The 14,757-nt window shown below is 41.7% G+C and overlaps 1 protein-coding gene across 1 annotated transcript; it reads left to right on the top strand.

The window, feature by feature from the left end:
- The first annotated feature begins 2,922 nt into the window (after positions 1-2,922).
- Positions 2,923-13,789, top strand: LOC148098865 (sodium- and chloride-dependent GABA transporter 2-like). Its single transcript, XM_087850935.1, has 14 exons — positions 2,923-3,082; positions 4,080-4,214; positions 8,529-8,669; positions 8,770-8,857; positions 9,023-9,155; positions 10,337-10,471; positions 10,543-10,646; positions 10,757-10,881; positions 12,344-12,456; positions 12,533-12,670; positions 12,826-12,928; positions 13,181-13,281; positions 13,358-13,528; positions 13,697-13,789. The coding sequence occupies exons 1-14, from the start codon at positions 2,923-2,925 to the stop codon at positions 13,787-13,789; spliced, it is 1,740 nt and encodes a 579-aa protein (XP_087707061.1).
- Positions 13,790-14,757: the final 968 nt, after the last annotated feature.

Genomic DNA, 14,757 nt, shown 5'->3' with positions numbered 1-14,757 from the left:
CCAGTCACCTTTCTCACTCACTATGTGTTAATAGACCTCTCTGTATTGAATCATATCTGTTATTAATCTCTGTCTCTCTTCCACAGCATGTCTTTTATCCTGTCTTCCTTCTCTCACCCCAACCGGTCGCAGCAGATGGCCGCCCCTCCCTGAGCCTGGTTCTGCCGGAGGTTTCTTCCTGTTAAAAGGGAGTTTTTCCTTCCCACTGTCGCCAAAGTGCTTGCTCATAGGGGGTCATGATTGTTGGGCTTTTCTCTGTATCTATGAAGCGCCTTGAGGCGACATTTGTTGTGATTTGGCGCTATATAAATAAAATTGAATTGAATTGAATCCTCGCCAGCTGCAGCCTCCGTGTCTTCATCCTCGCCAGCTGCAGCCTCTGTGTCTTCATCCACGCCGTCGCCTGGTCCAGCCTCTGCCTCAGCTTCCGCCTCGTCTGGTCCAGCCACTGCCTCAGCTTCCGCCTCGTCTGGTCCAGCCTCTGCCTCAGCTTCCGCCTCGTCTGGTCCAGCCTCAGCTTCCGTCTCGTCTGGTGCTGCGAAGGCCACGCAGCCTTCAGGTCCCCAACTGCCGCCTCAACATCGTCGGTCATCTGCCAGGCCGCATGTTTGGCATCTTCGCCACCGTGGCCGGCCTCCAGACTTGCTTTCACGCCGCTGTTGCCGTCCGCACGGTCGGCCCCCAGAACTGTTTCCACGCTACTGCCTACTGCGTGGCCGGCCTCCGGACCTGCCCCACTGCCGCTGCCGCCGTCCGCACGGTCGGCCCCCAGAACTGTTTCCACGCCACTGCCTACTGCGTGGCCGGCCTCCGGACCTGCCCCACTGCCGCTGCCTTTCACACGGTCGGCCCCCGGAACTGAACTGTTTTGGCCTCCGGCGCTGTCGGCCTCCGGGTCGGCCCCCTGAACTTGTCCGTCTGGGCCTTTTTGGACTCTGCTATTCTCTGCTGTCTGCTATTGGATCCTCCTTTCTCACCCTCCACACGACTGCCGCCCCAGCCGTGACAGTAAATAAGTCTGTATTGTGTTCACAAACCATTATCATTAATGGGAAAGATGAGAAAAGCATTTCTTAACAGATTTTTTTAAATGTTGTTTTACAATGATATCATACAGACACCTGACAAGTTTAGGAAGCAGTGTATGTACACCACTATTCAGAGTAATTTTAAAGAGTATCCCATAATTGACTGATGGGTCTTCACTTTTCTTCTCTGACATCCATTTATCTAGAAAAAGAAAGTATAGAAAACTCTAAATGTCTTTAGACCTTAAATACAATCTGGCAAAGGTAAGAAAGTTGGAAACAAAGAATTATGCAGAGTCATGCACCTTGTTTATATTTAACTGAAAAATCACACATCACACAAATGTACTGAGAAACCTTCCTTTGTGCTTCAGCTGTAGGACTTTAACTTAAATATTTAAACTAAAATTAAACATTTAACTACTTTCCTACGACCCTTGCTAAATCCTGTTACTCAGCTATTCATTTGAAATTCGGCTCTCCCCACCTTCTGGGCCAGCCTTAGAGAACCAACAGAAGCTACTGCAACCACCAACACAAATCCAAAGTCAAATTAGAGACAGGAGACCCCACTTTTAAGTGCACCTCCTCTTTTGCTCCAACCCCAAGATTTTTACTCGCAATCTCCTCATGATAGTTTCCTTCAAACTTTTACTTTGACCAACACAAATGACTGGCAAGTATAGCTTAACGAACGGCAGTTGTAACATAGTGATGCAGCACAACTAAATTTTAACCCCTCCTATATCTGAGATGCATCTTGAAAAACATAGACCCCAACAAGTTAAAAGTGAAAGCTTTAAAATCTTGAAACATTTTTTTTTTCACCCAGTTAATCTAATGGAGTTAATTACCCTTTAAGACCTACCATGGAACCAAGTCCGCCAGAGCTTATATTTTTACATGTTGTAGTGCCATTTTTGGGAGCGTTTCAAGTTGATATACATCAATACAACCATTATAGCCCAAATTTTAATAATATGTATGCATTAAGTAAATAGAAATTACATAAATTGCAAGAAAGTGCAATAAACTACAAAAAAATTGAAAATCGTTTTTGTTTTTTTAACATATATTTCTAGTTAGAGAAATTTAAGAGGCTTATCCCTCAAAACTGTAAATACAAAAAAGTTGCACAAAATAGTTTCCCACCACAGGAAATTTATTTTGAGTGTCTTCATAGTTTTATTTTTGAAATACACCAATTTATATATATACTGCAGGAAAAACGAAAATAAATATTATAGTGCAAATTTGCAAAAAAGCAGCATATGCATCAAAATAAACTTTTTCCAGCTGTGCAATTTTAGTTCTAAGCATCCCAGAAACGACACAGAAAGTCATAAAGTCAAACATAACTTTTAAAAACACCAGTATAGGCTCATGAGGCCCTGATGGTAAAAAACTACATTTCTGCGAAAATGACGTCACTTCCGCTTTCGGGCAGATAATGGCGGACATGCGATAGTTCACGCTGACGTCTATTCTAACGTAGGAAGTGTTATGAACAGCTGATCGGATTGGCAAAGCGTGTTTCTGGAATATTATGTTTTTGTTCCTGCAAGCGCTTTTTATGCCATTGTTGCAAAGCTATATGTGGAAGGAAACCGTGACCTAGGACAAGCTGATGGCATAAGATGTAAGTACAACTCCTCCACTTTCATATGCAAAAAAAAATGATTGCGCTAGCTTACGTGGTTGCAGTTCTACAAGGATTTAAAAGTAGTTGCGCAAAACGGAGCGTGCCCGCTCTGACCGGTTTTAAAGGGTTAATGTTTCTACTGAAAACTTATTAACTCATTCCTCAACACAGAATTGGCAGAGAATATAAAGGCAGTGACGATTAGAGCACCAAGCGCAGTGCCATCATTGTCCACACCCTGAACCTTTGGAAATGATGAAAAGAAAATCTATGCAGAGAGACACACAGCCAGAGGTGGAGGAGCGAGGACACTGGGGAAATAAGGTGGAATTTCTCCTTGCTGTGGCGGGAAATGTTGTCGGCCTGGGGAACGTGTGGAGGTTTCCCTACCTCTGTTACAAAAATGGAGGGGGTAAGCAAATGGGGTTGGGAAACGCATCTGTAACCAGAAGGTCGCCGGTTCGATCCCCGGGCTCTCTGTCCTAGTCGTTGTGTCTTTGGGCAAGGCACTTTACCCTACTGTCTACTGGTGTTGGCCAGAGGGGCCGATGGCACAATATGACAGCCTCGCTTCTGTCAGTCTGCCCCAGGGCAGCTGTGGCTAAACTGTAGCTTGCCTCCAGCAGTGTGTGAATGAATAGTGGAATTGTAAAGTGCTTTGGGTGCCTTGAAAAAGCGCTATATAAATGCAATCCATTATTATTATTTAATATATTTATTTTACATTAACTAACCAAAAGGTGTATTAATCTTGTAGGATTATATTGATTGGTAAAGCATGAGCAAAATTAATTGCTTGTTCAAGGTCTATTATTATTAGTTCACAGTCACTGAAATGAGACTGAAAGTGTGACTTCAAACTCCATTGGTATGCTAGGGAATGTTAATTTTATCACTTGAGGTAGCTCACATGACAATTGAAGGTGAAGCCAAGCAAGGCTCTCTATCTGTTTGAAGCATTTTGGATTTGTCAGCAGGTTAATTCCCTCAAATCTGATGCTAGCATTCAAAGTGGAGACTCTGCTCCATTGAATTCAATAGTATCCAGTCCTCAGGCAGCTTGATTACTTGCAACAGGATAATTATAATAAAAAAGAGGAAACAAATATCATTAGTTTATAAAAATTTCACTCATGTAATTTTACTTGTGAAATCAACTTTCACAAATGAAGTAAAGTTCTAGTAAAAAGTAGTTGTAGCAGTAGTAGTAAACGTACCAATCAAATAATTAATTAGTAAAAATTTCATTTGATAACTTCCCAATATGTCGTCTTAATTATGGTAGTATGTTTAAACAAATGATATATGTTTTGTTTTAAAAGTATATACCTGGTTCGTCAGTAATTGAGTAAGCTTGTTACTCAGAAGCTGCACAACAGGTATGTTTGCTGTGTATGTTTTTAATTCAGGTGCATTCCTGGTGCCATATCTGGTATTTGTGGTAACCTGTGGTGTACCCGTGTTCCTGCTGGAGACAACTATAGGGCAATTCACCCAGGAGGGTGGCATTACCTGCTGGAGGAAGCTGTGCCCACTAGCAGAAGGTAGGCTGTTCAGGGATCAATAATAACAAGAAAACATCATGTTATCCTTCTCTTCAATGGCCATCAGTCTTGCACAACTGTGTCTAAAACTGTAGTGAACAAGTTAATAAGTATTTAAAGTATTTAAAGCCAATTCTGTACTTATCACAATGCTGAAGTTAAAAGTTCAAGCCTTAACTGAGAACATACTGTGGTGAGCTCAGACAAGGAGGAGACAGAGGTGTTGTTTGGTCTTGCTTCCCCGAATATCCAGGAAGCACAGTTGTTTGTTTTCTCAACACTGAACACAGTGTCCAACTGCTCGGCGTAGCTTAGCATAATAACGACAAAGGTGCTCTCTCCACCCAGAAAACACACAGTCGCCCAGAGAGAACGCATCACACTGTAACCATGGCAACATAACGCTGCCTCCCAGAACAACAGAACATAACTGTCAAAGCCCAAAACAGCCCTGATCCGCTACATAGCCCCCATCTAAGGGGTCAGTCGTCCTCGACAACCCTATTACCCAACACAAAGTCCTTGAAATGTCCAGGTGTCTTCATTTTGGCGCACAGGCTGATCTCGACCGGCGGGGGGAGAGTCACTCAGATCCGAACATGGGGTGCCACCAGCATCCCCTGCCCCGGCGGCTGCTAGAGCGAGCGATCAGTACGGTGACAGTCTGTCCTGATGCAACACCACCATGCGCCCCTGGCCCAGTATGCGGATCCGGTACACCCAATGTTCCCTCTAATTTTTCATGTGTCTGAGCGAACACACAAACTCCCTGAGCGATCCCTTGGACCACTGTGAGCAACAGCAGACGTGTGCACTGTGGTCACGCCAGCATCAAATCCATCCAAGTTACATGGTTTATTAAAATAATCAAATTACAGCATTTACATTTATGTTATGTTACTTTTGATTAACTGCTTTAGCCCACTTAAAATGAAAATTTAAATAAATCTTGTTCATGACTTGCGTAGTATGTTAACACTATTGGAAGTAAAAATAACTTGAACTCCAATTTTGAAAACAAAACTTTCTTCTTTTTTTTTTTAACCCTTGCGTTGTCCCTGGGATTTCTATATATTTGTTTGCCATTCACCTACGGGTCATTTTTGACCCGAGGACAACACAAAGCTCTGACTTGTATTATGAGTATGAGTCTGTGGTCTGGGAAAGAGTCCTGTAACTCTCTGTCTGCAAAATACAGACAGAGAGAAGAGACAGGAACAACAATGACCAATGTTGGGCAATTATTATTATAGTTACTTCTTCAAAAAAGTAATTGAGTTATGCAAACAACAAAGTTTTTTTTTCTAAAAATGCAGCCAAGGTGTTTTTTTTTAAATAAACATTTAAAACTATTTACAGAACAATCAGCTGTTCTGCTTTAGATTTGATGTCACACAGATTATTTGTGCCACTCCAAAAAATAATTTCTGTCCACTATGAGATAAAGGAGAACAACAGCCTGATACCTGCAGGCCTGACAACAGGAGATGTATCACTCCTGTAACACCTGTAACATTCAGTAGTCGTCTCATTGTTCTGACGCACACAACAAAACTATTGACTACACTACACACTAACTACACAAGATTTGCGCTAAACGTCGCAAATCTCTCACATCTCAAAACACCGCCGTCACTCCTAAAACTTCCCCCTTTCCTAAACAACTTGCCATATCATTTCTTGATTGGTCGACATGGTACTTTTTTCAACCAATAGGAAAGGGTGGGTTTTTTTTGGTTTTGCTTTCCTTATAAAACTCAGTTTTTACCGTTTCTTCCCGCAGTAAATATAAACAACGATAGTATTCAGGAAGAAAACCAAACATTACATATTTTTATCATAACTCTGGTTTTACGTGGCCTATCAACAATTTTAAAACTGGTATAAAGTCCACACTTTTTCTGTCAGTTGTTCCGTCTGTCCTGCTCACATCTCCAATGGTTGTACACGTTGTCATTAACGTGGCTTCATTCCACATCAGCCACGCCGCTTTGCTAGCTAAAACACCGGTGTCGGCACATAAGAACGCTGTCATAGCCTGTCAACGACGTTGATTAGCTGCGTATATATGAATGTGAATCGCATTATTGGCTGGACTATGGGATAAGGTGGCATCGTTCTAATCCCATACAGCAGCAGCCAGTCACTTACTGACTAACACTGCAAAACAGAATTGTTAAAGTTTTAATTATAATTTCAATTCAGGTTATATTTTTCTTTGTGCGCAACGCAGATTTTCTGTGTGCAGAGACCGTGCCAGCAGTGCGCAATTGTGCACGCGCGCAGCTTAGAGGGAACATTGGGTACACCACTTCTGTTAGCCGCTCTACGACCTCTGCCGGCCCCTGCCAGTGACTGCATAGCTTGGGGGACACTCCTTTCTTACGAACAGGGCAGTACACCCTAACCTTGTCACCAGGCACGAAAGCAGCCCCTCGTTATCTGGTGTCGTACACTCTTTTCTGTCGTACTCCGGCGCTGGCCTGGGCCTGGCGGGTGTAGTCATTAACCACATGCAGCTGCTCCCTCAGCCTCCTATAGTAGTCCATCTCTGGCCCACCTTCGTGAAATAGTCCATGGCCACCAACACATACTGGTTCCCTAACTCGATGATGGGGAAAGGCCCTACTCCCACTCGCTCCATCGGGGCCCCCACCAAGTACTGCTGCAGGGGGGCAGTGGAGCGTTGAGTTGGGCTCTTCTGTGCCATGCAGGTGTCACAGCAGTGCACATGAAGTTACACATCTCATAGACAACCAGAACCGTCCCCTGAGATGGCAGAGAGTTTTGGGATTCCCATAGTGGCCGGCCCCCACCGAGCCGTGGACAAGCTCGAGCACCTGCGACCGCAGCGACTGAGGCACCAACAGCTGCGGGAGATCTTTGCCCTGACCGGGGGTCCGCCATCTCCGGCATAGGAGGCCGTTGTGGGTCTCCAGATTGTTGTACTGAGAGTGATAGGCCTTCACTTCGGGCCCCTGTCCTGACACCCCCGTACAGTCCAGGGGTTGCACCGCCGGATCAGCGTTGCCATGCTGCCGACCTGCCCAATGCTGGGTCTTTAAGTCGTAGCACTGAAGAACCTCCAGCCAGCAGGCCACCTGACCTGTAGGGCTCACGTTACCGCAGTGCGCTCGCTCCGTCCGGACTTGTCAGGGGACTTCCGGTCGCTTCCTCTCACATCAATCGCCAGCTCCCCAAGCAGCGAGTGCTCTCCTCGACGGCTTGCTCCAGCCTCTGAATCTCTTTCTCCATTCCGGCGAGAGTGAGCTATCCCACTTCTGACACCAATGTGTCATTTGGTCTTTTCTACATTTTCTCAAATATTTCCCATGATGGTCAAATGCGAAATACTCAATTTTATTAAGTACTGACATGTATGTGTCCCCTTTAATTCAGACCCTGCTACCCTGCTAATGGCTAAAACAGTGTTTGTGGCGCTCATTATTTATTTTTTTTAAAGGATTCTTTTGACCATGAATAAGCATTGAAAATACAGGCAAGTAACAATTACAGCTCACCCAACTTTTCACTAGGCTTCCTTTTCACATGTAACCTGCTACAGTATCTTGACATATTATTGTAGCAAAAACCTGAATACGCACACATGGATCGAGTACCCACACACAAATCAAATATGCACATGTAAAATGAAACACACACACACACACACACACACACACACACACACACACACACACACACACACACACACATATAGACATCCAATATATCCTGGGAAAATTAGGATCTCTCAATGCACAACAACCTTGAAGCAGATGGGCTTCAGCTGTAATCACGCCAAGTGCCACTCAGATAAGGAACAGTAAACTGAGACTGTGATTCACAGAAGCTCACCAAAACTGGAGAAGAGAGCAAACTTTTTTTCTGATGGTAGGTTTGGCATAGAAGCATGAGTCCACACTGCCTTGGATCAGTGGTTCAGGCTGGTGGTGGTGGTGCTGATGTAATAATGTGGTGGATATTTTCTTGGTACACCGTGTGCCCTTTAGTACCAACTGCACATCGTTTAAATGCCAGAGCCTACTTAAGTATTGCTGCTGACCTTGTCCATCACTTTATGACCTTTATGAAGCCATCTTGTGATGGCTACTTTGAGCAGGATAATGTCATATTATCCTGTTATATCACAAAATCATCTTAAACTGGTTTCTTGAATATAACAGTTCATTCAAATGGCCACCACAGTCACAGACCTCAAGCCAAAACTGCTGAGTAACCCTAAAACAACAAGAAGTCTGAGTAATTGATAAATGGAGATTTTTGTAATTATTATCTGTAAATGCCTTTCAGGGATTGGATTTGGTGGACAACTAATCGTCTTCTATAGCTGTATGACCTACATCATTATTCTGTCCTGGGCTTTGCTCTACCTCGTGTTCTCCTTCAGCTCTCAGCTCCCCTGGGCCTCCTGCAACAACGACTGGAACACAGGTAAAATGCAAAGATTATTTCCAATTTCCAATAAAAAATTGTCAAAGTATGTTTAGGTATTTAAACTTTTGTTCTGACACTTTTCACACTCTCCTCTCAGAGGGCTGTGTAGACTTTTCAACAAAAAATAACACCGTCCACTGGACCAACCAGACAAACTCGACCTCTGCAGCCACCGAATTTTGGGAGTATGTCTATGTAGATGGACTGAAAAAGCCTACATACCAAGTTATTTAAAGCCCAATAAAACATTTTGTACCTTTTCCAGCTATATATATCTATATCCTTCTACCTATCGATCTGTCTGTCTGTCTATTGTTCTTTTTTACCTTCTGCATTTAATTGACTTCTAGACGACGAGTGCTGATGATCTCAGGGGGCATTGAGGAAATAGGCAGCATCCAGTGGGAGGTGCTGTTGTGCCTCATTGCTATGTGGATCGTCTGCTACTTTTGTATCTGGAAAGGAGTCAGATCTACAGGAAAGGTAGTTTTGCTGGTAAATGCAGTGGGGGAATAGTTATTTGATCCCCTGCAGAAGTTGTACGTTTGCCCACTTACATGACCCTCTAATGACTCTCTAATTTAAATGGTATATTCATTTCAATGGAGTGAGGCAGAATGTGACATAAAAGTTATATAATGAATTGATTTGTATGTCATTGAATGAAATAAGTATTTAACTTGAGGTGTTAGCTACCTCCACAGATTTCCCATATTTTGTGGACAAAATATAGAAAACTGTTGTCAACGATCTGTGGATACAGATTGTGTGTGGCAATGGGAGGACCCCTGTGAAGATGGCAGTGGGAAAAAGGAACTTAATAACAAAAGGCTAGCATTTTATTTAGGAGCAAAAACACAAAGGTACAAAAATAAGAAAAACCAAAAGCCAATAACTAATCAAAAATGTGAGAAACTAAACGCAGGGCAACACACAGGACAAATAGACATAACAACACAGGGGAAACTGTGTTGCTATGTTTTTATTTGTTGGTTTTCGTTTTTGTTGAAACAAGAGGCAAAATGGGCTGTGGAGAACAGACATGAATGCACACGAGAGACAGGAGGAATTTGGAATGAAAAACAAGGAGGGGAACATGTAAAAAGAAAAGGGAAACAAGACGCAGAGACGCACACACACCAACATGCACCTAGGGAGCGAGGGACACACGACAAAGGGGGGAACAAAGGGACTTAATAAACAAGGAATTAAACTGAGATCACAAGAAAACTCTGAAGCAATAATAAGAATAAATTCAGGACTGCCTGTTGAAACTTAAGTCATAATGATAACACAAAACACTCAAACCCCCCCAAAATAAACTCAAAAGCTGGATCTAAGATCCAGAACTGTGCCAGGAGCATCTGTAACCAGAGTTCTGGCTAGGTTGTAAGGGCTCAAATACTTATTTTCCATGTCACTGAACTTATTTTGTTCAATGACATGGAAATCAGTTTATAACTTTTATTTAATGTGTTCTCCATTAAAATTAAATTACCACAAACATTAGAGACTGTTCACTTCTTTATAAGCAATCAAACTTACAAAATCAGCTGGAGATCAAATAATTATTTTTCCTCACTGTAGCTCTATATACAGTATGTATACATAGTACATATTGAGTAAACACTTAAATTCTCTGAAATGTTGTTTTTTCCCCACAGGTGGTATATGTCACAGCTACCTTTCCCTATGTGATGTTGTTAATACTTTTGATTCGTGGCCTCTCTCTTCCTGGAGCATTCGAAGGAATCATGTTTTATCTTCTGCCTGAACCCTCACGACTGATAGACCCTCAGGTAAGAGCTCAAATCTCTAACAGTGTCTGACACAGGTGGACAAGTGTAATACTGTTGCTTTTTTGGAACAGGTGTGGATGGAGGCTGTGAGTCAGATCTTCTTCTCCTACAGTATCGGTGTGGGCTACCTAACTGTGCTGGGAAGCTACAACAAATACAACAACAACTGCTATAAGTACATGATGATCAGTAGTTATTTACCTTAATTTTAAATAGATATTTAAATATTAACAACCTCATATTTTGTCACATGCAGTGACTGCACTTTGTTTTTGTGATTTGCAGAGACTCTCTGATGCTGTGTTTGCTGAACAGTGGTACCAGTGTTGTAGCTGGTTTTGCTGTGTTCTCAGTGCTGGGATTCATGGCTCATGAGCAAGGTGTTCCCATTGCAGAAGTGGCCGAGTCAGGTATATATCACAAACATGCGACCATATTCTTCTGGACCCATAAATATGACATAACAATGATCCATAAATGGACTCAATCTTACATAACAATATTATGGGAGCATGTCTCAACTGGTCACAGACTTGGTAACAGAACGAGAAAGACTTAAAATTTTCAGGGCTCTGTTTTAATTGTTAAGCTTGATTTGGGGGAATATTATTTTTTGGAATGATTTCTGTCAGGGCTCATTGTGCGGGCAGGTGGAGATGTGGATCCAAATGAAGGACTCTGAGATGGAAATGTAACTGAAGACCACAGCTTTATTGCTGGCACCAAACAAAAACAGAAATCAAACCATAAAAACGCAAACTGGAACACACAGGCAGGATCTGGGGGTACGAAACAACACTGAGCACACGAAAACACAGGGCTAATATACACAGGGTGGTAATCAGGGAATGGGCAACAGGATGGAGACACAGCTGGGAGAAATTGGACTAACGAGACAGGGGAGCAGTAGAACTGAACACACTCACATGAGACACAGACCTTCACAATAAAACAGGAAACAAGAAACCACTAAACAAAGACGCAGACAGAGAGGCAGACAGAATATAACACATGTAACTCAAACAATACATGAAACAACAAATCCTTAAACACGGATAAACAGAAACATGAAACTCTAATAATCATCACCACCACCACCACAAGCACTACAAGAGAAAAAAAAACAATCCATAATGCAAAAACACACCAAAAAATAACAACTCAAAATACTGGGTCAAAGTGACCCAGAACCGTGACAGATTTCAACATTTTTTGTTTACAAAAGCTTAATTTCTCAGTAGTGAGTTTATACCTAATCTATGGGAACTTGTTTCCAGCACTGGAAGAAAAACAACAAAGCACTTTTGCCACTGAAAATTCAAAATTTACGATATCTCAATAAGAAAATTGGCATCCAAACATTGTGTGAAAGTTTCCTTGTTATCTTGATTATAGGAAGAGGAGGAATGTGGAACAGAAGGATTGGTTTTTCTGTGGTATTCACATTTCTATAGGAAAACAGAATGCTTTGCTAAATGTTTGTGTCAGGAAGTTGACATTTTGTGATGCTTAACATGAAATTAAGACTTAGGTCTCATTGGCAAAAAATTATTTTTACAGCTGTGGAAACTAACTACCATACTAATCAGGTCTCAGCATCCTTTGAGGTCCAATAGTCAGACTATATTATGTGGGCTAAATCAGTCAGTGCCATTGTGCCATCACAGTCAAACACGTGAGTAATGGTGAAAACCTGATGCCATTTGATTTTTCCCTCTTAATATGAACAGGCACAGGTGATTGTTAAATTTTCTGCATTTCTGCTGTTATATTTATGCCTTTACACACCACAAACTGTACAAACTAAAACGTGAACATTTACCACTGGCTGGCATGTTTGATATGTTCTGGCATCATGCTGTTGTGTTTCAGGTCCAGGCCTGGCGTTCATTGCATACCCTCAGGCTGTAGCCATGATGCCCCTGCCTCAACTGTGGTCCATCTGTTTTTTTGTTATGCTCATTCTCTTGGGTCTGGATACACAAGTAAGACTCACAACTTTGGAACATTGCATTTATGCTTTGAAATTTACTCAGTGTGTTTTGTCCATTTTCTGCACAGTTTGTTGCCATGGAAGTAGTGATGACATCCTTCACTGATATGTTTCCCAAAGTGTTGCGCAGAGCCGGCCGAAGGGAGATTTTTCTCCTTCTCTTCTGCTTAATATGCTTCTTCTCTCAGCTTGTCATGGTTACTGAGGTCTGTATGTAATGTATCACTGCCAGAAAATGTTTTGGAAATGTGTGTGGGGGGTCTAAAAGAAAAAAATAAACATTATATATCCTAATTGTAATCCTGATTTTAGTGAGGAAAATAAATGCATGCAAAATAAATATCTGTGTCATTGTCTCTAGGGAGGGATGTTTGTGTTCCAGTTGTTGGACTACTATGCTTGTAATGGAGCCTGCATCCTCTTTTTATGTGTGTTTGAAACTCTGGCACTGGGTTGGATATTTGGTAGGTGTGCTCTTCCTTTTATATCTCACACTAATGATGTCGTAATGATGACATGATCAGGGAAATGTTCTCATATATAGAAGCAAATCTTGCAGACACTTGTGAGGACATTATAATGGAGTCTTTACATGACTGATTATGACTCCTTTGGCTGTCATTTGACCTTTATGTGAAAAAAATACATCCATGGCGTTCCATTGACACCAAGTGTGATCTTTATACGTTGTTTATCTTGTTTCTTCTTCTATTAAGGGGTAGATAAGTTATATGACATAATAAAGGACATGACAGGGACACGAGCCAACTACTTCTTTAAACTCTGCTGGCTCTACCTCACACCACTGGTCTCACTGGTGAGTTGGGCTTTAAATGCTAAGATGTTAACACAAAATTCTCCACCAACTAAACCATCTCCTTTTGATTTCTCAGGGCTCTTTTATGTGTTCTTTAATTGAGTACCAGCCTCTGACCTTTAATCGGTGGTACATCTACCCATCCTGGGCATATGTGCTGGGGTGGATACTGGCCCTCTCCTCCATCCTGCTTGTTCCAGGATGGGCCCTGTATAAGCTGGGCACTGGGACTGGGACTCTAAGTCAGGTGGGATGACTGTGTTATTATATTAAATATATAGTTAAACAAAAATGTAAGACTTTCATGTTTACTGGGTGATTTTTAACATAATAGAAATCATGGTAATAATAGCTTTTTTAGAATTATTTTAAAACTTTTAAATTAAGTTTTTCTCCATTTTTCTCCATTTTGTAGCGTTTCCATCATCTGTGCCAGCCTAATCTTGAAAATTTAGAGAACCAAAAGAGGGAAACTGAGCTAGAGACCATCAGAGAACTTTTGCAGTAGTTCACACTCAACTGATACCAAAGGTCATCTGATCCCTTTGTAACACCTACGATTTGGAGTTGAATGTGATGTCACTTTCTCTGTTTTCCACTTTAAAAAAAATTCTCTTTTTTTCCACTCCTGTGCCCATTTGAGCTGCATCATAGTGATTCATTGTCTTCTTTTTCTTTCCTCTTTTTTGTTTTTTTGTTTATACAATATATCAATGTATCTAAATCCACACACATTTCCTTTAATGGAAAGATATGTTTGCTGTGTTTGTGTAGTGCACTCCCAAAAATGATGTTTTACACCACATGTTACAAAAAGAAAAAACGCTTTTGTGTTGATATGACTGACCTCAAAAAAATGTCCTTAAACGTTAAAGGCAGGGGCGATTCTAGGATCAGAGCTTTGGGGGTGCTGAGCACCCAGAGAGCTGCCCATCCAGGCAAGATAAACTTTACTCGTCATAATGAGACGTCTTCCCCGTCTCTGTCAGTCCCTGCATCCTTAAATGTCTCCAGTTGGCACGAGTTCTCTCTGACTGTCTCTTTGGTGCATTTAAACCCCTGTTCCTCCCTGTCCTCATCGTCTGTTGTCTTCATCTCCGTTATCACTCATCATAATCTTACCATCTCTGTGCAAGTCTGCAAATTTCATTATTAAATCATAAGATTCTTAAATTCATCAAGTCTCTCTGTGCCTGGGTCCTCGTCACAAAACATGACATCACTGTTTTGTACATTTTAACACAATTTAATCCCCACATTTGTGAAAGAAAAGCAAAACACTTTTTTGAAAAGTCTGTAAAAAACCATCAAATCTGATAAAAGTTATTTAAATGCTGCCAAAGAAGAATGGATTGGAATTTTTTAAAAAAACAAAAAACAAAACATATCCCAACCTTAATTACTGTGCGAGAAGTGAATGATGCTCACAGTGAGTAAGAAGTAAACTGAGTGCATATTTTGGACAGAGATTCACTT

Source organism: Neolamprologus brichardi, chromosome 14 (assembly GCF_056152115.1).
Source record: "Neolamprologus brichardi isolate AB-2024 chromosome 14, ASM5615211v1, whole genome shotgun sequence".
NCBI classification, from domain to species: domain Eukaryota; kingdom Metazoa; phylum Chordata; class Actinopteri; order Cichliformes; family Cichlidae; genus Neolamprologus; species Neolamprologus brichardi.
Note: the sequence above shows the minus strand (reverse complement) of the source record. Positions and strands in the feature narration are given on the sequence as shown.

Excerpts from the sequence above, each read along its gene's own strand:
- LOC148098865 (XM_087850935.1), top strand. The coding sequence starts at position 2,923 with ATGATGAAAAGAAAATCTATGCAGAGAGACACACAGCCAGAGGTGGAG. Across the intron at positions 4,215-8,528 it reads GCTGTGCCCACTAGCAGAAG|GGATTGGATTTGGTGGACAA; the intron begins GTAGGCTGTTCA and ends AATGCCTTTCAG. Across the intron at positions 8,670-8,769 it reads CAACAACGACTGGAACACAG|AGGGCTGTGTAGACTTTTCA; the intron begins GTAAAATGCAAA and ends CTCTCCTCTCAG.